The following is a 23,621-nucleotide window of genomic DNA, read 5'->3' as shown; positions in this document are numbered from 1 at the left end:
GGAATTTTAGTAATAAAATACATAGCCAAAATATCCTACATTTATATTAGCCAAACTTTCTATATATACTAAAAATTATCTTACCAATATATGGTTTCCATATACTAGAAATTATCACTAAAAAATATCTTACCAGTATTGTTTCCATATATTAGAAATTATCTTTCTAATTAAAAACAAGACATACATTTTCTATATTTATTAGAGACTTTATATAAAGATAAAGATATAAACTTTTCAATTTAAAAGTTTCAATAAATATATATTATGTATTTTTTATAATCAAAGTTCAACCCTATAACATCGACGTGACTGGCGCAATAACACGAGTCGTTATAAGACCAGCAACCACACCAACACAATGAAATTCATGTTCATCATCACATCACAGTTGTGCTCATCATCTGATCGATCAAGGCTCTAGATCAGTATTACTAGAAATTATTTTTAATTTTGTTATAATTAATTTTATCGTTTACAACATTAATTGCAGTTAATTTAATTATAATTAATTTTACCATTTACAACATTAATTGCGGTTAATTTCAGAAGTAATTTCCTTGCAATAATGTTGTGAAAGGATTAAAGTCCTTGAGAGCATCCCAACAGCTATCATTCCTATTCTCTATCCTGAAAATAGAGGATAGAGACTACAAATTGAGCTCCAATAGAACGGATATTCTATTATATATTTTGGAGATCATCCATATTAGAAGAGAACCTTTATATTTGGATGATCTCTCTCTATCTTCTAAAAAGATATAAAGTATGTCATATATAGATGATCTAGTGGAGTACGAAAAGATACGAAGAATAAAATTTTAGATGATCATCTAAATAAACGTATAAATGATTAAATTTAGATAAGTAGTCGGGATGGCCTGAGTTGCTGACCCTCAGTCCCTGACACGAGTTGCAGGCGCATGCGCGTTACTATAGCTTTGGCGTTGGCGCAACCCCATTCGGCCGCGTCGCTCTTGCTCTGCTAGCCGCTGACATATTATCACAATTTTTGGCCAATGTTACAGCCTTTCAGATTTGGGCTTGGGTGATTGATGAAAAAAGATCTAATAAATTCTGTGATCGTATAGAGTTTTATAAATATGTAATTAACCACTACGTATTTAAAAATCTACTAGACAATCAGCTTCTATATAAAAAACAATTATAAAAAATACACTATTAGGATTTAGGGGGTCGAAAAGCATACATAGAAAGCCAACAAATAATACGGTGAAAAGAACACACTTTTGATAGTACGGTCAAGTGACACGTCTCTCTTCCTGCTCAACCACCGGCCCACTTTGGTTCTCTTCGCTGCAGTACATGATGCAGGTGTTTTAACTGCTGCAGTGGCAGTGCTGCCACGCCTCTGTAGCACATGGTCTCGGCTGTACCGCCATATGCATTGCACCGTTCCATTCCATGGACATACCACCATTGCAAATGCATGCACCAGCAGCAATATCTTGGCCTGTGTTATGTGATTCTCACATGGCCTCTTCTTTTTTTTTTTAATACGAACTGCAAAAGGAGATGTCTTGAGTTCAAAATCTAACTTAGGTGGCGATTGTTTAGACTTTTTCGTAGAAAAATTAAGTAATATATTTGCAAATAAAAAATAATTTATAAATAATATTTTTATACACATGTTATTAGTGATTAAAAAAGACTAAAAATAAGATACGATGTAATCCCTGAAATCACTCGAAACTTGAGGGCAAAAATTAAAATTTTGGATTATAAATACAAACATAAGTAAAAAAGAGAGATTATCCGTATTTTCACCCTAGGATTTACCTTCTTGGTAAGATATTTATAACGAACTAAAAATCGACAGAATATGCTTTTGCTTCACACAACGCAACAAGAGGCACCAAGACCAAATTAATTCATTTAATTACCGTAGCAATAATCGATGATCGATTTACCGACCACACGGCGTACACAAGCACAAGCCGAAATCACCAAATAAATTGGCAGAATCAAATCCCCAATTAGCACACCGGCATGGCATGGTGATGGCACATAGTAGTAATAAGTACATCAAATTAAGCCCAAACCCAAAACGTTTACATAGGCGCGCGCGAATCCCGAGGCAGGCGGCCGTCGCCGGCGAGGGAGGGAGGGCTCAGGCGTCGCGGTCGCGGTGGCACTCGGGCGACATGGTGGGGTAGCGGTCGCGATCGTCGCAGTAGTTGTAGATGGTGTGGGTGGCGCGGACCCAGGCGAGGCGGCGGTACTGGTCGGCGTCGAGGTCCTGGAACTCCGGCTGGTCCCACCAGCGGGCGCCCTGGGTGGCGCAGTAGCGGGCCTCCGCCGAGGCCTCGCAGCCGTCGACGTGGAAGCCGCGGTAGGAGGCGACGAAGGGGGCGCGCGACCAGTCCGTCTTCTCGCGGCCGCCGCGGGTGGCCCAGTCGTCGGCGTTCCACAGGCTGGAGTAGAGCTTCATCGGCTGGTTGAACGGGTACCGCACCCCGAGGTCCTTGCTGTTCTTGAACACCCTGATCGGCGTCTCGTCCACGAAAAACCTGCAAATTTCGGCTGGGGTTTAAATTGAGAAAATTTATTTTAAAAAAAGTGTCACGTCAAATGTTTAGCCAGATCTCAAAAGGGTTTCGAACACGAATGAAAAAACGAATTTTACGGCTAGCCTAGAAACCGCGAGACGAATGTTTTGAGCCTAATTAATTCGTCATTAGTGTATATTGGTTACTGTAGCACTTATGATTAATTATGTGCTAATTAGGCTCAAAATATTCGTCTCAAGATTTCTTACATAATTGTGCAATTAGTTTTTTTTGGTTCATCTATGTTTAATGTTTTATTTAGTTGTCCAAAAATTCGATATGATGTTTTTGAAAAAAAAAATTAGGAACTACACAAGGCCAGGGCCAGGTTGTTGGACCTCCTCAGATTTTACATGGATTTTGTAGATGCTGGCTGCATTTTATACACATTTTCTTTTAATCTTCTTTTAAGCTTACGCTCATAGCTTCACACTAGTAAGCCAAAACTTAAAATTTCAGCATTAAATCTGAAGATAATTTTATAATTTCTATCATATTTTTTTACATTACTTTTAATCGACAAGCAGGGATATAAAAATTTCTGATCGTAAATTATTCTTCATCTGTAAATATGCCAGTGTAAGGGTTTACCTCCGAAAAAATTTTAGCTAAATTTTATTAATTTTCACCATATATATTCAATCGATCCAAATTTACCCGTACAGTGTAATCTTAGTTCAAAGTCTAATCTATAAATGAGTGGAACCCCTCAATTTTGTTTTAGGTCTGCCTTTGATCTTAACTAAATGAATTAAATAATTTTGGAAATAAATTTTTGTTACTGTTATCCAGCGATAAATTGAATGCTTTTCGTAAAACTGTGGTGCACAGCAGCTATCTGCATCTTGTTTTGCACTGTGCAGAGTGCAGCACAGGGGCGTGGCAAGGGGGTGGGCCCCACGGGGAGACCGGCCCCACCGCTCTTCTTTTCATGTTCGTCATGGTCAGGACGACATGTACACGCGCGCCAAATCGAGTGCACATGGCGCGCCAATCTCGTGTCAGCGTGCAGCCTTGCTTTGCCCTTCCTTCTCTTTACAAAATAATTTATGATGGATTCAAAGCATCTTTCGTACTGGTACTAGTGTCTCACTGATGAAAAAAAGGTTCTTTACTAGTGCAACGCAATTTAATCAGTGGGAGGTAATTACGTAGGCTCTGCTTTCTTAAAGTAAATTTAATTTTTAAAAACAGTATATAAATTTCTTAGAAATTATTGTAAGTCATTTTTTTATTTTTTAAAAGTAACTAATGCAATCTATTCGTTTGTACCATAAATACTTAGTTAAAAGCATTCAAGCTGCTCAGCACCTAAGAATCGGCCAGTGAGGTTAGCGAGCAATCCATGTTTTATATTATATCACTTTAGTTTTATTCCAAGTTAATTATCTTTAATGCTGACTAAGTATATAAGAAACATATAGCAATATTTTTAGCATAAACTAAAGATATTATTAAAATATAATCAATGTTGAATTAGTTAGAACTAATTTATAGTGCTGAGAATGTTAGTATGTTATTATAAATTCAGTTCAATCAAAGAAGTTTAAGCCTAGAAATGATGTATTGCCTCAGTTTCATATTATAAATTCTTTTTGTTTGTCTAGATTTATTTATATATTAATATATATATTTAATATATATGTCTATATTCAATAACCGAAATGGTAGAAAATCTTATACTACCCCATCCTATAATAATCTTATTTTTCATTTTTCCTTTCCAACGTTTTACCATTCATCTTATTTAAAAAATTTATAAAAAACTTAAAAAAATTAGTCATGTATAAAGTACTATTCATATTTTATCATCTAGAAAAAATAAAAATATTGATCGCAAAAATTTTTTAAATAAGACGAATGGTCACGTTGGATACCGAAAAACAAAAAATAAAGTTATTATGGGACGGAGGTAGGCCTGCCAATAGATTTAGATTCAATCCAAACCCACTCCAATCCATCTTTTTACTTCGCTAGTCTACCAAACCAACCCACCCCAATTATTTTTTATTAAGATCCAATCCAATCAATTCAACTTTATTTTTAGTCCAACCCACATCAAACCATTTAGTTAAAATGGATCCAACCCACTCAAAACTCTAGTAGAATGGATGCACTTATTTGGTATGTATAAACTCGAACCTAAAATTTTAAAACTTGCATTCACACTATAAAAATTTATCAAATTTGACTGAAATTTGGTGGGATGATTTATTATGTTTAAGAGCAACTTTATGCAAATTTTGATGTGGGTCCCATGTATGTCTATTCTCTTATCTATTAGAGACCCAATTAAAGGATCCATTTGCCCTCCATGGGTTAAATCCATTTAAAACCTAAAATCACCTAACCAAACCCGGTCCATACCAATCCATCTTTCTCCGTAACCTAAACCAATCCAATTCATTTAAAGTAATAATCTATTTACACCTAACCAAAGATCATCCAAATTAAAACTCAAATCATTTAATTCATTTTCATTCAACCCATTAGCATAAGGTAGGAACGTATAATAGAGAATATTAGAGTAAACATATAATATAATTAATTAATATAATGCGAAACGGGGAGGGAGTAATAAAATGGGTGGGTGCATGCGTACGCGATCATGTAGAGGTTCCAGAGGACGGAGTAGGAGTGGTAGTCCTTGGTGGGGTCGAACCAGAGGTAGATCCTCTGCTCCCGGTCGCCCTTCCCGCCGGAGAACACGTTCGTCTGCAGGATGTACGGCTCGCCGGACCTGTTCCCCAGGAACTCGAAGTCGATCTCGTCGTGCTCCGAGTTCTGCGACGACAGGTAGAACGCCGTCACCGTGCCGGCCGAGTCGCCGCCGACGAGCTTCATGTGCATGCTGAAGTGGCCGAACAGGTAGGAACCCCTCGTCTGGAACCCCGTCCCGGTGGACTTGTCCAGGTACAGCTGCACCTCCCGCCCGCCGTCCACGTAGTGGATGTGGTCCTCCGCCCACGTCGGCACGTAGTTCTTCTGGAACGGCACGTCCACCGGCTTCCGCGGCGCCGCCGCCGACGCCGTCGCCACCACCAGCGCCACCGCCAGGGCAGCCGCCATGGCCGCCGCCGTCGCCATTTGGGGCTAGCTTCTTGTTCTTGTGTCTTCCTGGCTGATGGCCAATGGAGGAGGTGGCGATGGTGTGTGCGCTCCGAGCAGGGGAGCTTTGCAAGTATATTTATAGTGAGAGCTCAGCTCAGCTTTGGGTTGCTCATCTGATGAGCTTCCGTTTTCTGGTTATCTATTGGTAATTAACTAATCCATCTATTCTTCTTGTAGACTCTACCATGAAGCTAATCTCTATAGTTGTCCCGGTTTTAAAATATATATATATAAGATATAATTTAAATCTGGTATAAAATATAAATATTTTAAGTTATCTTATAAATCACTTTATATTTAAAATTCTTTCAATTTTATCTACGATAATTGGTTTCAGTACGACTTTCTATTTAGTGATCCGTCCGCTCACCCCTTTTAACATCACGTACGTGTAGAGCGTCTTCTCGTCAGAAAACTCTAGTTTCCGGGAAAAAAAATGAACGAATGAAAAACAGGCGCATATTGGAAAACGCTATGGACGGTATAGTTAATGGCATGAGCCCATTATAATTGCTATGTAAGTAGGTATGTTATTAGTGTGTCAAAGAGAGGAGCCTGTTTATTCTCTAGATTATTTCTTGGTTTCTATACCTATTCTTTCTAAATGTTTAAACGGTGTAACTTTTATAAACTATTTCGACTTAAATGTTTATTGCCTAATATTTACAAAGTAGATTTTAGTTTCACAGTAGTTAATTTTATTTATACTATTAAATTTAATAAAAATAAATATTTTGCGGTCTTTGGTCTCTAAGACCTGTTTAGTTTCAAAAACAGACTAGCCAGGGAGTGATAGAGTGAGCAAGTTCACAGCAGTTGGCCAGACCACATGGGGGCACGGACGAGTTTTGTGAGGTGAAGGGGGTTTTGTCTTGTGCATCATCGATCGTGTCAGGTTGGCCTAGTGGGATGGGCATGCATTGCATGGCAGCAGTATATATCCACCTGACACAGGATTAATGGATTTAAAACTCCATTGATTACATAGCAAATTAATCACGCAAGTTGCAACATGCTGCATCATTTACGACACATGGAAACAGCAACAAAGTATATGCGTACTGCTACTAACTACGACGTGTACCGCTGTCACGAGAAGCTTCTAAGCACGCACGTATTGAGCCAGCCACATGCTACAGTTTTTTGCCTGATTGTATAGTGGTATTTGTAGTACGTTGGTGGCGATGAAGGTGTCCAGGGATGATTGTTTGGTAGTTACAGAAAAAAAAACAAAAGGATATATTTATAAATAAAAATTATATATATATATATATATATTCTCGGTGATCTAACAATAAAAGTTAAAAAATAAACTATAATAAGAAAATCTAAATTTAAGATTAAAATTTTAAATTTTAACTTATAAGTATAAATAGAAATGAAATTTTAGATATTAACTTCAGTTTCTAGAAAGAGTACATTTTTCTTTGTTTATGTTCACATTTAACTGTTCGTCTTATTTAAAATATTCATTATTATTATTACTAGATAATAAAATATAAATAGCTATAACTATTTTTTATAATTTTTTAAATAAAATAAACAATTAAATATTGGACATAGAAACCGCAAATACCAAAGAGAAGGCAATAGTAGTTTTGGTCACGGTCGGCACCCCGATCCCAAATTCATGGTTGCTTTTTGCGTGTACGATTTATGTTTAATGATTTGATGTGATATTTTTTTAAGAAAAGATTGGAACGACCGAAGAGAACGATAGAGGAGATGGCAGCTAGCAAGCACACGCTGTAGGACCTCCGTACTAAAATAAATGAATTTTTAAGTTTTTGATGTTTTATTTGAAAAAATTTTATGATTAATATTTTTATTGTTATTATATGATAAAACATGAATATTATTTTATATATAACTATTTTTCTAATTTTTTAAATAAATTTTTTAAATAAGATGGATGATAAACACTCGGACTACAAAACTCACAAATTTTTTTAGGGACGGAGTTGTACAGTGCTAGAGTAGAGCAGTAGTGGCGGGCTAGGGAGGTCGGCGTTCTGACGTGCTGGCAGGAGTCAATGCCGGTCACATGCTCCCGCCTCTCAAAACTCGCATCGCAATCAGCAGCCGTCCCTACGTACTCCTGCGGTTCACTCCGTCCGAAAAATCACGAAGTACTATAAAATAAAAAAATTAAATAAGTAATGATCTGGTAAAATAAATAGCATTATAAATATTGTGATAAATATTTATTTTTTATTTAAGAATTAAATACTAAAAATACTTGGCCCCTTTGATTCAAAAGAAATTTATTAGAATTTTAGAGGATTTCGTTCCTATATGAATTTTTCCTAGAGAGCCCTTTGAATCGAAGGAATGAACCCTATAAAATCCTATAAAATTTGTACTATATAAGTTTTGGAGAAATTTTACCAGAGGCAGAATCTCGTGGAAAAAATCATTTAAATCTTTATCTCTCCACAAATTGTTATGTTTTTCTTGTAGTCCAATCAAACGGTCATTTGCGATTCTCTGTTTTACACTTATATTCATGTGAGAATTTTATATTTTTTTTATTTCTTTATTTTTTTTATTCCTGTGATTCAAATGTGTCAATTGTAATTTGAAACGGTGGCACTGTACTCCACCTACGCATGTACCGGCAGGCCGGGGATTGATCGATCGAGCTCTCTTCGAACGTACAGTTACGTACTCCGTCCGTTTCGCCGCGCTCCGTGGTGGGGTTCGGTGGCCCAAAAAACGAAACAACATATCGATATATGTAATTAATTATTAGTTATAGTTATAGGAAAAATGAATTGATTTTATTTTTAAAGCTTGTTTTGTAAACATGCGCATAATATTGGTTGGAAAGAAAGAGTGCCGTTCGCATTAGACATTTAATTTAGTATTGCCTATATACATATTAATTGATATAATATATATATATATATATTAATATGAATTTAGATAAATCGTAGAAAATTAATGGCTGAGTTCTTTGATTTTGATTTTTTTTAGATTTGCAAGGAAATTTTCTAAACTGCTAAACATTTGTTTTAAAAAATTTCTATATATAAGTTTAAGATCTTATCTTTCTAAAATAGATTTTAAACTTTGTGGTGGCCAATTTCATCGTTTATAACATCAAAATAGCTATCCTAGAAATCAAATATTTTTTCATCTCTCATTCAAAAGCTAAAAAAGAACATGGTCAGTACAAATATTAACCACGTGGCACTAGCTATCGCAATCTGTAATCCACCTCCCCGATTTAAACTAGGGATAGAAAGGTCGTGCCTTGTAAGCTCGCTCGACTCGTGACAAGCTCGGCTCGGCTCGGTTCGTTTCATTTTTCTAACGAGCCGAGCTAGTATTTTAGCTCATTAGAGATAACGAGCTAGCTCGAGCTGGCTCGTGAGCTGCTCGCGAGCCTAACGAGCTAGACAAAAGATACGCGATTCGCCGGCATTCATTGATTTTACCCCAAAAAGCATGTGTTCAATACTTTATAGGTTCACCATGTGATTTGTTGGTTCTAACTTTAATATTTAGATACAATTTCATATGATTTACATGTTTGAACTGAAAATTTGTTTGTATAATCTATTAAAAAATTGTTTAAGTTGACTTTTCATGCATGGCTCGCGAGCCTAACGAGCCAGCTCGAGCTTGTAACGAGCCGAGCCGAGCTGGGTTTTTAGCTCGTTACGATAACGAGCCGAGCCGAGCCAGCTCGTTATCTTAACGAGCCAGACCGAGCCGAGCCGAGCTGGCTCGTTATCCACCCCTAATTCAAACACCGCTCGAGTTAATGTGTGGTGGTGATTGATAATTTGTGGGATCAACAGGAGAAATTTTTTATTTTTTAAAAATTTTTTAATAAATAATTTTATTACTAAACTTCGGGGGAAAATATTTTCACCATATGAATCTTTTGACCATTTCATCAACATTGGTGTGGCAAAACAACACTGTCACGCAGAGTTTTTGGCGTGATAACATTGTTTTGCCAATCCACAGACACAGGTGTGGTAACACCGTCACGTCAATTAGGCTGCGCAGCAGCGTTGTCTTGTCACACCACCAACATTGGCGTGACCGAAGGTTTCATATGGTGAAAATATTTTCATCTAATGTTTAGTAATAAAATTATTTATTAAAAAGGTTTAAAAAATTAAAAAATTCGCCACAGTGAAAATAGCGAATCTGCCGTCGCCTAATTTCCGTTCTGTACCAGCTAAGATTAATTTGTAATGTAAATCCAAGTTGACCGAAGACAATGTCTACTATTAGGAAAAACTAATCTCTCGTACACTGAAGTAATACTACATTTTTGTCATATCAGTGCGACCTTTAAAGTAGATTTCTTTTATAACTTACTAGAACGACTACATTTCTAAACCCAATTAATTAAACTATAGTTATGTATATATGTTATTCATTCCATCTGGCCGAAAGAAGCATTGTCTCTACGTGCCCCTGTAAACGTGGCATCCTACTAACCGTTGCAAGCTGAATTAACTACCAGTGCTAGCTGCCACTGAGAGGAGTATAAACCATGTACATACATGTCCTAGCTTTGGGAGCCAGAGATAACAAAAACAAGTCATTTTTTTTTTCGTACAAGCCGAGGTGCAATGTATATACCGTTATGGCATGAATGCCGCAGCTGACGAGCGAGGATGTCGGGACCATATTTGATTTTTAAACTAAGCATCTTAAGTTAATACTTTATCAGTTTTATATTACCAGTTAGTACTTTTTATTCACCGTTGTAAATTAAACATCTTTAAGTTTAAACAAATTTATGGAAAATATAATAGTATTTGTAACATAAAATAAATATATGAAAAGCGTATCTATCGATGGATTTGATGGAACTAATTTGATGTTATCGGATAATAGCCTATATTTTATACAAACACAATCAAATCTGAAAATATTCGATTTAACACAAACTAACAATCTTGTAGTCTGAAACGTGGGAGTTTAAAAAAAAATGGGCCAATTAAGTAAACCGATCAGCCAATTCCAAATCACCCATTAACTATATACGCTAACCAGTGCCACATGCTGATTAATTACCGCTGTCTGTCACAAATGTACAAAAGATACATGGTACCAGTCAGGGACGATCGATGTGCTGTAGGAGAAGATGACGATGATAATGATAGAGGCTAGATGTGTCGAAATATGAATCGAATCGACCGGCACATGTTGTCGGTCCGTCAGGCCGGCCCCATGTTACCCTCATCGTCGATTGAGACTAATGTTTTATATGTATATATGCTTTAATTTGAAGTCACCAACCATGCTTGTCTTGTCACTAAATATTTGACGTCGTTGATTCTTTTATAAATATTTGACTATTCGTCTTATTCAAAACTTTTTTTAAATATGTAAAGTTATATATATGCATAAAAATATATTTACAATAAATAAAATGATATAAAAATTATTAATAATTGTGTAAATTTTTTAAATAACATGAATAGTCAAACATATATAAAAAAGTTAATGGTATCAAATATTTAGAGAAGGAGAGAGTATATAACTAACATAATACTCCTTGTGTTTGCATGTGTTCACGCCGATGGTGCTGCCAGTTTCTTGTTAGGGTAAATCCTCGTGCTTGCCCTTGAGCCGTTGGATCAAAATATGAGTAATTTTTTCTTTGAGAAATCCAAAATGAGTTATATGAGAGTATATGTTATTAAACTGATGAACTGATTGAAATTATATGAAAACGGTTATCTTTATTTTAAATGTATGACAATTTAACTTTTCGACACAACGTCTTACTACTTCTCTTAACTTATTAAAAGAATATTGTAAATATACCATGCTTAAAATACTTTTAATAATAAATGGGCCACAACAAAGAAAACTTGATATTTTTATTTTTTAATAAGATGAATAATCAAATGACACTTTTGAAAGTGACCATACGTTTCAATACTGGAGAGAGGATGATACTGTGAATAATAATGTATCTGTACAAGCAAGTTTTGAAGGACAAAATCCGCTTTGTTTAGTGCTTAGCCAGAATTAAGCTTTTGGCTAAAAATGCCAAAACTTTGTTACAGAATTAAGAGTCTATTTTTTCGTTTATGTTTGTCCTTATAAACCAAAATTTGAATTTTCAACCTTAAATTTAGATTGTATTTTTTAGGAGAGGTTTCATCGGAGATTGTTTTATGAATTGACTTTCAGATCGCTAAAACATATATAAATATTTATTCATCAATATTTTTATTCACAAATATATTGTTTGGAAATCAAACGATCATCCCTTATACAAGCAGCTGTTATCACAGTACATTAAAATTAAAGTTAGAAAAGGACTGAAGTTTGTCCAGGGCCCCACTAGGCAGTCAAAAGGGAGATCCAGCGATCTAACCTGTACGGCAAGCACCTGAAAAAAGCAAGGAGGAATCCTGCATATGCAATTATGCATCCATGCATCGCTATCTTCTCACTGTGCAAGCAGCATCCTTCCACTTGCTTAGAATAATCACATCATCACACATGCAGCTAGATACCAATTAAATCATGCAGATTTTCCAGGGTAATTCCATACGATAATAACATTTTCAGTCATAAATTTTAGTTTTGGGTTTATAATTATACATATCTATGGCCGTGTTCGTTGAAGAGGAGATAAGATAACTTATTCTGACGCGAAAAACGTAGTAATAAATTAGTACATGATTAATTAATTATTAATTATTAAAAAATATAAAATAGATTAATATGATTTTTTAAAACAACTTTGCTATAGAAAATTTTTACAAAAGATATACCGTTTATTAGTTCGGGAAGCGTGCGCGTGAAAAACGAGAGAGGTAAGTTAACTTGTGGGGTGGGAAGAACGCGGCCTATGCCTGAACTGAACTCTGAAACACCATAGTATAAGCCACATTGGTATCCATGCATGAACAAGTTTGTTTACTGAACAAAAAGCTTGTAGGATTAACTCAACAAGCACTGGTTTACTGTATGGAAAAAATGGTATTACTTCCGTTTCACGACGTAAGACCTTTAGCATTATTTAGATTTATATGGATGCTAATGGATCTAGATATATATATATAGCTACTGTACATTGATCAATAGATATATCTAGAAATAGCTAAAAAGTCTTATAACTTGGAACGGAGAAAGCACTATGTAAATTCCCACCATGCCGGCTATCCTTTATGTTTTGTACCAACTGATTTATGTTGATTTTTAAAAAATGAAACGAAAATGGTGTATGTTTTTTTTTTGTCTGTTTCAGTGTTTAGACTGCTTTCATGCATTACCGTATAATACAAAAAAAAACATCCGAATAAAAAATAGTAACCACAGCCCTTCTATTGTCATTGTTGGCACTATAATGTCGTTATGAAATTTCAAATCGTACTTACCTCTATGAATCTTCGCTCATATATATCTATGACTTTCATTAATTCATAATGTAAACATGACTATAACTTACTTATTCGAGTGATATGTGATTTCTAATGTTCTGTTAGAATAATTACCCTTCCTATATTTTTCGAGGTTCCAGTAATACCAATATATTATCGATGCTAACTCTATTATTCGGGTTTTGTTTCTAAGAAAAAGAAATAATAACAAAAAATAGTTTAAGCATTAGTGTCTCCGACCGTTTTCTATCCCTAATCTAGACCACCTCGTAATAGACGGGGCCTCGTATCTGCTCGGAAGCATCGTATTAGATTCGTTGGTGGATCAGTGTGATGTTAATAAAACCGAGCAGTTGTGTTGGGTTCGATCGATGAATCGAGCAGGGGCCCCGGATGACACCGGAGGCCACGTGCACGCACGCACGTCGTGGTACGAACTGTAAGCCAATTTGGCATCCAAATCGTCGATCGATCAGGGCATCATGGACAGTGTGGCAGGGCTGGATGCAAACCAACTCAGCTAGGAAGCAGCTGCAGCCTGCACGCAGATCATCCATCACCAGTTCGTTCGTGACCCAATGAATTTCGTGATCCGTTTCGATTTTTTTATCGGCTTCTTGCGCCCACGATTTCAGAACTTGTAAACGGTGTAGGTTTTCTTCACCATCTTATTTTTTTAAATAGACTTTTAACTCCACAGTGGTTACATTTTTCGTTTATACTGTACAATAACTCTAAAAAATAAGATAATCTTTTATCAAAAAAAGAATACAGCCAAATTCATGATCCACTATGCATACACGTATATGAACCCCAATACCCCATCCATGTATATATGCGTCTCATGGGCACGCCGAGTACAATGCACGCACGCATCGATCCATGACGCAGCTTCATGATTTCAGGAAGCATATTGATACGATGCGATTGCATTATTGAGTAGATGGATCATCGATGCATGGCAGGATCGATGATGACAAGTTATTAGCAGTTAATTCTGATCATATATCTCGTGATATATGCCGGTGGCAGCAAGCATGGCCGGCCAGCCACGCAGATGTGCTTGCTTGCAATCCCCATCCATCCATCATCTGTCTCCAGCCTGCAGCTGGGTCTCTCAATCACCGGACAACTGCTCATGGATGATCTTGTGGCTGGAAACAACAGGACCCCCTAAACCAAGTGAAATGATTATAGGCCAAACAATTTGTGGACAAATTTCATAGGATTCAAATTTTATATATGTGATTTTTTTCCTATTTGACACAAATGGTTGGAGCTTTCTAAATCGTATAAGATTCATAAGTAATGACTCAATGCATGTAGATTTTAGAGAAAAGTAATAACTCAATGCATCTAGTAATGACTCAAATGCTCTGATACCACTTGTTAGTAAAATTGACCAGATGGATGTTAGTAAAATTGACCAGATCGAAGACACAACGGAGACACTTAATTTAACATATAAACCCTTGCGGGAAAAAATATGTGCGTTATCCAGCAATAACCGCTATGATGAAATGATTTCAATAAAGAAGAATACAATGGGCCATCGTGCCCTTCCCCACAACTTACAAGAGATATATAAAGAAAAATACGAGAGTCCTAATAAAAAATATTATAATTCTTATTTGGGAACTCTAGGAATCCTAAAGAAAAAAATACTAGGAGTTATACTAGAAAATAATAATATAATCTAAATATATCGCAGAATATAATTCGGGTCATATCTCTAACAATTGACAATAGTCCAACATGTTGAAAATTTTATTTTTATTCAATTCATGTGTTTTTCTTGCGGTCTCCTCAAACGACCATTCCTCTTTTTCTATCTGTTTTGCACCTATACACCTATCAAAATCTTGTATGTTTTTCTATTTCTACATTTTCTCAATCCTATGTTTGAAATGAGTCCTTAAACTCTCAAGCGATTTGTCTTCCTATTTCTTATACATCATCTAAATTGTTATAAAAAATACAAGATAAATAAATATGTAATATTTCCATGAAGGTTCAATTTTGATTTCTACACGTTTTTAAAAATAGCTTTGAACACATACTACTCAGAATTTAATTTATTATACTTTTACAATCGGTGAGTGTGGAATCTTCAACTTTTTTAAAAAAAATTCTTCCAAAACTAGTTGGATTCATATGTAAGTTACGATGGCACATTACTCAAAAGTTTAAAATTCATGATTATAAAGAAGAAAAACTAGTAATCTCTCCAGTCGGCAGCACAATATATTCTTCCGTCAGCTCGATCTGAGGCTGACGAGCCAGCGGCAGACAGATGAAACTGGGCTGGATAGTTCCCGGATTAGTAATCTCTCGTTCTATCCTGAATCGATCGGTGATCTTGCATGGCACGGATGCAGAGTGATCGAGACTTCAGAGAGACCGATGAGTGTATCGAATATAGACCTGTCGGCAAAATGATTCTGAGTGCTACATTCACGGTTCACCTTCCCGGTTGAGCGTCAGGTCTCAACCCCAGCGGTACGACAATTCTATCGAATTTTATGAACTTCCGTAAAGTTTCGATCGACGTCGAATTTAAAGGTGTTTTTAGCGATCCAGAAGTACCGACCAGGAAATAAACCATGATAAAAATAAACTTTAAATTTAAAGATAAAAAATTTAAATTTTGTCTTATAAACATAAGTCGGCTGAAATTTCGTGGTTTTCAATCAAAACCCAGACTTAATTAGCTATATATAGTCCGACCGTTTCCCATCCAAACATGGTATATACGCTTGGACCGCTCCGGCGACCGACATGGATCCGGTTTACTACTCTATTCATCCACGGCGACGCGCGGTGGCTCTTTGCTGTCGTCTGAAACGCGTGATCGATTGATTGCAGTTAATTGGCCCCGTTGCGCCGCACTGCACTGTTTAACTCGATCAGGCGTAGGGACATATAGGGTGCGTTTAATTGGGAAACTTTTTTTTTTGAGAAATGTTACATGGACGGTACGATTACATTAAAGTATTAAACTAAGTCTAACTATAAAATAAAAATTCCAGATTCCATATGGAAACTGCGAGACGAATCTGTCGTTAGCATATGTTGGCTATTGTAGCACTTATTGCTAATTATGTACTAATTAGACTCAAAAGATCCGTCTCATACATTTCTCCAACAACTATATAATTAGTTTTAATGTTTATGTATATTTAATGTTTTATTTAGGTGTCTAAAGATTTGATATTATCTTTTTAAGAAAAGTTTTTGGAAACTGTTTGCCTAAGCGAAAAAGCTGGCTTGCTGGCAACGAGACCAAGGCGAAGGAGATCGATCGATGGATGTGGCTGGCATGAAAAACTGCTAAGGCCCATTTGATTCTAACGAATTTTATTGAAATTTTAAAGGATTTCATTTCTATAGAAATTTTTCATACAAAGTTCTTTAAATCAAATGAATGAATCCTATGAAATTCTATGGAATGTATCTTCCTATATAAGTTTAGGAGGAAATTTAACAAGAGGTTGAACCTCATGAAAAAAATCCTTTGAGTCTATATCTCTCCTCAAATTTCTGTGTTTTTCCTATGGTCTAATCAAACAGTCATTATTACGTTTTTCATGTGTTTTACAATCCTCTGTTTTACTCCTACATTCCTATCAGAATCCTATATTTTTTCTATTTTTTTTTATTCCGACCCTTAAAGTATGGCCACCGAATTCACGAGATCAGAGCTTCTGGTGTCGCCGGTGGTGGAGCCTGGAGCAGTGGAGCCTCAACCAATGCTTGCATGTGGATGAATGGGATTCTCTACGGCCATTCCTAGCATTTCAGAGATCTTAGGGTGCGATAAAATTTAGGGCCATTTTTCCAACACCATATATAATAATATGTTTTATATTAATTGTAAAAAAAGATATTAGGTAGAGACTAGAGAACAAAAAAACCTGAACCAAGTACCTTCAGACCTAAAAATTTTCGATTGTACATCTGAAGATATGATTTAGAGATTAGTCATTAGTACGGGGATAAACTAAATTAAGTCAAATTAATCGTACACGAAGGATTGAGCCGAGAACCAAGATGATCTGTTGATGTATAATTGTTGAATAACTTCTTTTAACAATATCTAATAGGAGTCTTGTGAACGAACAGAAGCCAAGCTACGACAATCTCTTGATTCTAGAACGATGAGATAAGAAAGGAGAAAGGAGGGAAAAAGTTCTACGGAAGTACTATATATACAACTTTGCTATAAGAGAATTTTGAGAGGATATGTTGCGTATCGATGAAATGAAAGACAAATTTATTAGAAATCCACAAAACTGAGGCTCTCCCCCTCCATTACTAGTGTTGACGTCAACATTTGAAGTTGTGTTTCATAGAAGAGGAACGTGGAGACGGTAAGATGGTGAAAAGAAGAAGCCCTAGTAGTGGTGCGAGACAACTACACTTCTTTAACTTCTACGCGCTACGATCCTATCCTCCTGGGCTGATGGGCCTAGTATCTTTGGTTTGGCTCGTTCCTTATTCAGCAATACATGGTTTCTCGCCATGACCCATGACCCAGCAACGGCGCAGGGCAACGGACATGGCCGCCGCCGCGTGGAAGTGTCCTCAGCTTGATGGGCATCGATCGCCGGAGGAGACGAGTTGTGAGCCTCGCGAAAAACACTCATGTCGTGGCATCGTGCGTGCGTACGTACGTCGTGTGTCGTGTCACACGGAGAAATTAATACTTTCTCCGGATTTTTAATTGACGTAATTGAATTTTATCTATGTTTTGACCCCACGTCTTATTTAATAAAATTATACAATTATTAATTAGATCATATGATTTGATTTATTAACAAAGTAACTTTAAGCATAATTTATTATTTTGTATATTTAGAAAAAAAAAATTAAACAAGACAAAGGGTTAAACATAAATAATTGTGTCAACTAATAATATTCGGAGGGAGTACTTCGTCCATTATATGTTACACGGATCCGTATTATATACTCCCGTCCCAAAATAAGTTTAATTTTCAGTTTTTAGATATAATATTGGACTCTTTGTCTTATTTAAAATTTTCTTGTGATTAATATTTTTATTGTTATTACATGATAAAATATAAATGGTACTTTATGCATGACTATTTTTTAAGTTTTTCTATACATTTTTCAAAGACAGATGGTCAATACGCTAGATGTATAAATCTAAAAGTATTTTTTTATGGAGACAGTATATGCTGTTATTCGAACGGGGCCTCCTGGGCCCGGGCTACGCGTATCCCGACTCGACCAAGCCGCCAATCCACGTCACACTTTAAAAGGGGTTGTTTGTCTTTTCGCTTATATTTATGTTTATAAGCTATATTTAAATTTTTTAACTTTAAATTTTATAGATTTTTTAATTAAAATTTATTTTTTTATTGAATTTAGATGGCTATATAAAAGTTTTATTGTAAGAGCAAATCCAACAGCTCATGCATCGCATCATTTATATTGAAAATAGATGATATGAAACGAAAAATAGGCTCTAGCAGATCATGCATCCCACAATGCAAAAATAGATGATCATCTACATTAAAGAGAGATCATTCAAATTTGAATGTTCTCTCTTCTCCATACATATTTCAATATCTAATCACAAGAGAAGAGTCAATATCAATATGAGAGTGGATGTTTGTAAAATATTAATAAAATAAATATTGATATATATTATGCATGATATTTTGGAATACATGGTGATATGGATGAAAGATTTTTTTTATATGAGTCGCTGGGTTTGCTTTAAAGCTGCTGGGTTTGCTTTAAAGCTGCGTTCTGGAGTGCGACGGATGGACAATACGCGGTCGGCTCGGAGAGTCGGTGGCGAAACAGGATGGGCTGGGCTCGTTTAATAGCTCGGCCACATTTTTGAGCTATATTTGTTGGCCCTAGTTCTTGAAAAAGAAAAACGATCATGGCCCATTTGTATTTCAGTTAGCTCCTATTATCATTTTGGAACGGCGTTAGTAGTCCTATATGCAAAGTTTTTTCTTAAAACAACTGGCTTGCAACTTGCTCCCTGTATTTATTGTATTTAACTTTGTTTACTTTTTTTCTATATAATTATTAACTATTTTATAGTGATTTAATTTATTACTAAAATACTTCAGGTATGACTTATAATTTTTCATATTTATATAAAATATGTAAATAAGACGAACGGTCGAAATATACATCCAAAAGTCAACTTTGTAAAATATAAAAAAGGGAGGGAGTAATTTGTTAAGGCACGGGGAAATTCACAATTAAAGCCTGACACTTTGTTCCGTTAAAGAACAAAATAAGAAACTCGATGAATGTAAAATTGACATATGAATTGAAAATGCATAGACAAAATAACAAACTTACTTAACCTGACTGCAAGGCCCAGAAATGGGAGGTGGAAATTTGGCCCTGGAGCCGAGAGAAACTGAACAAGGGTCTATGCATTTTCTATCTACTACTTCGTACAAAATAGTAGAAAAAATAAATACATGCTCCAAGTTTGAATAAGGCAAAATAAATACATGATCAAGGTGGAGCCGAGATTAATTTAGTACAAAATAGAAAAAAAATAAGGCAAAAAAAAAAGAAACTCCGGTGTTGCAGTCAATCTAAATAAATAGACGCTCCAAGTTTGAATTTGCCCCATTGTGTTGTCCGACGTGGCATTGCATCTTGATTCTTCTACCTTAGCTTTCGTTCTGTTACATCTATCTCTGCATATTCTCTGAAGAAATATATCTTGTCATATTTGGGCATTATTATGTCAATTCAGGTTCTCCCATGTTTATATATATCACATCTTTTTGTTTTTTGCTGATATAATTACAAGTCAAAATTTAATTTTTTAACTTTACGGACTACTTTGTCAAACTTCAATATTTTTACTCACTTTGTCAAATTATAATATATTAATTGCTTTAACAAAAAAAAAAGGTTCTTATGTAAGAAAAATAAAGTCTTCCGAACGGAGCAAGAAAGAAGCTTCAACCGAAGGTGACAATGGCCGACTTGTTCATCACCCACCCCTCGATCTCGCGCATCAGCTGGTCCTGAATCCACAAGGGCCCCTTGGCTATCACGCACCCGAGCTCGCGGATCACCGGCGCGTTGCGGAGCAAGAACTTGGCCAGCGTCCTCTGCGCCGCGCCGCCCTGGTAGTGCACCAGGTTTATCTCCCTCACCCGCGCCTCAGGCACGACGGCGCCTCGCCGCCGCCGCCGCCGGCGAGGACGCTGTGCCGGTTGTACCTGAGAAGGTGCTTGTCGTAGATCTCCTCCTCCTTGCGGTACGTGTGATGGGCCCGGTCGCAGGCGGGGAGAGGCTCCGGGTGGAAGACGAGCGACAGCGCCTCCAGGTTTGGCGCGTGCTCGAGGAGCCTGGTCACTGCGGCCACGATGGCTTCGCCGTCGTCGTCGGGAAGGCATCCCCTTAGCTCGAGGTCGCGGAGGCTTGAGAAGGCGGGGAGCGTGGCGAAGGCGGCGGCGTTGTCGATGACGGAGCCGAGGCGGATGGACTCGAGGTGAAGGTGCTTGGCGCCGGCGAACAGGCGGAGGAACGCGCTGAGCTGGGCGAGCTCCGACGGCGAGGTGACCTCCTGGCCGCAGATGTCGACCACGCAGTACGCGACGCTCGTCGACGAGCCGGAGCCGCCGTGCCGCGTGGTGACCAGGAAGGAGGTTTCCGGCACGGCGCCCCTGTACTCGAAGGCTTGGAGCTCTGACGCGTCGACGGCGACGGTGTCCAAGCGGTGGCAGCACAGGACGGCCAGCCTGCGGAGCCGGAGCCCCGCGACGGAGAGCTCGGTCACCGTGTCGCAGGCCTCGAGCGTCAGGTCGGCGAGGCGCGGCAGCCGGAGATGAGCCGGTGCACGTCGCTCCCCGCGTCGGAGACGTGGGCCAGGACCAGCGTCTCGAGCGACGGCAGCGCGATGGTCGCCGGCGGCGCGAGAAGGCAAGGGCCGAGAGAAAGCGAGCGCAGCGCCGCGCAGGAGAAGAGGCCCCTCGGGACGGTGTACTCCGGCGGCTTGTGCACCCGTCTAAATTTGATCCAATCTCTCGCGACGTCTAAGGAGATCGCGTCGGACTCGTCGTCGTCGGAGCCCGGGCTCCGATGCGATCGCGCCGCCGCGAGATCGTCCCCGTCCCCGATGTGTCTCGCGCACACAGCATCCTCTCCGAAGACGAAGGGCTCCTGCTGGTCACCGTAGGCGCGGCCGGCGCCGCGGAGGGTGCAAGGGCGGCTGCAGAGCTTGACGCGGCGGAGGCGGAGATCAAGCTCGAGCCCGTACTCCGGGGAGGCCTGCCTCGTGGCGTACGTGATCCACTGGTCCACCGTCCAGCAATTGCTGCTGTCGTAATCGACCATGGATAGGCGGAGAGCTCGCAGAGGGACGACGGCGACGAGGCGGCGGTGGCGCGCGAGGAGCGCGGCGCTGACGACGGCGGAGAACGGCGTCGGCGTCGGCGGGTTCGGGTCGCGGGGCGGGCCCCACCCGGGGCTGTACGCGGCGAGCTCCTCGTAGTCGACGACGGGGGGGTCGGGCTCCACGAGGGAGACGGTGTGGACGGCGGCGAACGCGTGGCGCCACCGCGACGAGAGCACCGCGGCCCGCGCCGCCTCCTTGGCCGGGAGGAAGGACAGGATGTGGCCGATCGCGCCGTCGCTGAGCTTGCTCAGCCGGTCATCGCCGCCGGCGCCGGCGGCGATCTGGGGTTGGTCGAGATCCATTGCATTCGTTCGTTCGATCGATCCGGAGGTGGTTTAGGGTTTGGAGCTTTGTGGATTAATTAATTAAGTAATCGTTAATCTTTCTCAGTACGGACGCCGGCCTTCCTCTTTAAGCCGGCCCATTTTCCTTTTAATCACTAGCCCACTAATCGCTCTCCCCTTCTCTACAAATTGATTAGCTTTCCTTAGCCGATGCGAAATAGCCATAGACAAGGCAAGTACAAATAGTTTAGATAACGGTTGTCTATTTGGTACACAGATAGTTAAACAGATAGTTTGTATTTAATTCGTCCTTTGACACATAAATTATGGTGATCTAGTACATAATTTGATCTTGGTGGCTATTTTTGTGTTTAATAGAATTCTTAATATATTCAAATAATTCACATAAACCAATTGAAAAAAAGAATATTTGTATAATCTTTTGGGCTTGTCCGATCTTTCTTTCTTTCTATCCGGCGCTCTCCCTTTCCTTCTAATCCACTAGCCGCTGCTTCGTTATCCTCTAGATGCGGGATCATGACACCACCACAGTACTACGCTCTCCCTCACAGAATCACTTCGAGCTCTGGCTGGTGGTGTTGCTTTCCTCCCGCTCTACTCTAGCCGCAACTCGTGAAGCTCCCGTCTCCCTGCTCGGTCCACGCGACCCCGTCCCCTGCGGCCTGGCGCCAGCGACGTATAGCTCGAGCTCCTCTGCTCGGGCGCCACTGCAGCAACCCCGCTGGCCTTCCGCATCTACACCATCGTTGATCGTTCAGTTTCGCGCTGCCACAGTCCCCTTCCGCGTCGGTGCCGCTGGGTTCTCCTTCCTCCCCATGATGCTCGTGTTCAAGTCGCCGAAGAAGGATTGGGATGTGAGGATGTGAAAGAGGATGGAGTATGAAAAATGGCGCGTGTAGAGAAAAATCTGGTGGCATTGCTCGTGCCCGCACATGATCTTCCGAGTCATCGATGAGCCACAGCGGCTCAAACAACACGCGCTGCGCTGTCCTCTTGCTTGGGAGCACGCGCTCGCGTCGTAGATGAAATAGTCGACGGTTTTGTTCTTTTTTTTTTCCTTAAATGATGTACACATAAGACTAACTAGCTGATGTGGTACCAAAAAGACAGCTACTGTCTATGGTGGGTTGCATATGCCATCGTAGATATTTATGTTGTCGGACACGTATATTTATTATTTTTCAATGAAACTTTGCACTATGATTTTGTTTAAACATGTGACTGATATCTGAACAACATTTTGATACATATGGACAAAATGCATTGCATGTGCAAGCAAAAAATGATTCTGGTTAACGAGTGTCGCGCCATCGTATATCACCGTGGCGTACCAAATGTGTAATAACTTTCACAACTTAAATTCTTTAATGTACTATAAACTAAAAAAACACTAACACTTACGCAAGTGTATTTTTGTCCATGTCGGAAACTTGGCCATATAAATCATTTCGACATGTCGAGAAACTATACATATTTTTGTACTAATAAATTAAATACTGCCCCAAAAATATTCTTTTAAGAGTAATTTTATAATACTTTAGTATGTACTGAGAGATAACAAAATTTTAGTGTAAAGTTTGGTACTTCCTAATACCTAGGTATCAGGAGGTTCATGGACCTTCTCAGGGACCGTAAAATTGACCAGAGGGAGAGTACTAAGCCCCAAAAAAACCACATATTATTATATCGTATTAAGAGCAACTCCAACAGCTCCCCATTCTAACTTATCATCTCTGTTTTTTGGCAAATTATAAAAAAAATGCCTCCAACAGTTTGTCGTCTAGATTTTTAAATTTTAGTAATATAATATATCCTCTCGTCTGCCCGCATATATGAGAGGCTGAGTTTCTCTCGA

General features: G+C 38.7%; 1 protein-coding gene and 1 pseudogene across 1 annotated transcript; both read right to left on the bottom strand.

The window, feature by feature from the left end:
• Positions 1–1,864: 1,864 nt before the first annotated feature.
• Positions 1,865–5,741, bottom strand: LOC102701867 (probable xyloglucan endotransglucosylase/hydrolase). The gene is made up of 2 exons (XM_015842688.2): positions 5,173–5,741; positions 1,865–2,531 (listed from the first exon to the last, which is right to left on the bottom strand). Exons 1-2 carry the CDS (start codon positions 5,655–5,657, stop codon positions 2,132–2,134), a joined length of 885 nt encoding a protein of 294 aa, XP_015698174.1. The 5' UTR covers positions 5,658–5,741; the 3' UTR covers positions 1,865–2,131.
• Positions 5,742–19,967: 14,226 nt separating this feature from the next.
• LOC121055815 lies at positions 19,968–21,763 on the bottom strand (annotated as a pseudogene).
• Positions 21,764–23,621: the final 1,858 nt, after the last annotated feature.

Source organism: Oryza brachyantha, chromosome 11 (assembly GCF_000231095.2).
Source record: "Oryza brachyantha chromosome 11, ObraRS2, whole genome shotgun sequence".
Taxonomy (NCBI): domain Eukaryota; kingdom Viridiplantae; phylum Streptophyta; class Magnoliopsida; order Poales; family Poaceae; genus Oryza; species Oryza brachyantha.
Note: the sequence above shows the minus strand (reverse complement) of the source record. Positions and strands in the feature narration are given on the sequence as shown.

Excerpts from the sequence above, each read along its gene's own strand:
- LOC102701867 (XM_015842688.2), bottom strand. The coding sequence starts at position 5,657 with ATGGCGACGGCGGCGGCCATGGCGGCTGCCCTGGCGGTGGCGCTGGTG. Across the intron at positions 2,532-5,172 it reads TGGAACCTCTACATGATCGC|GTTTTTCGTGGACGAGACGC; the intron begins GTACGCATGCAC and ends CGAAATTTGCAG.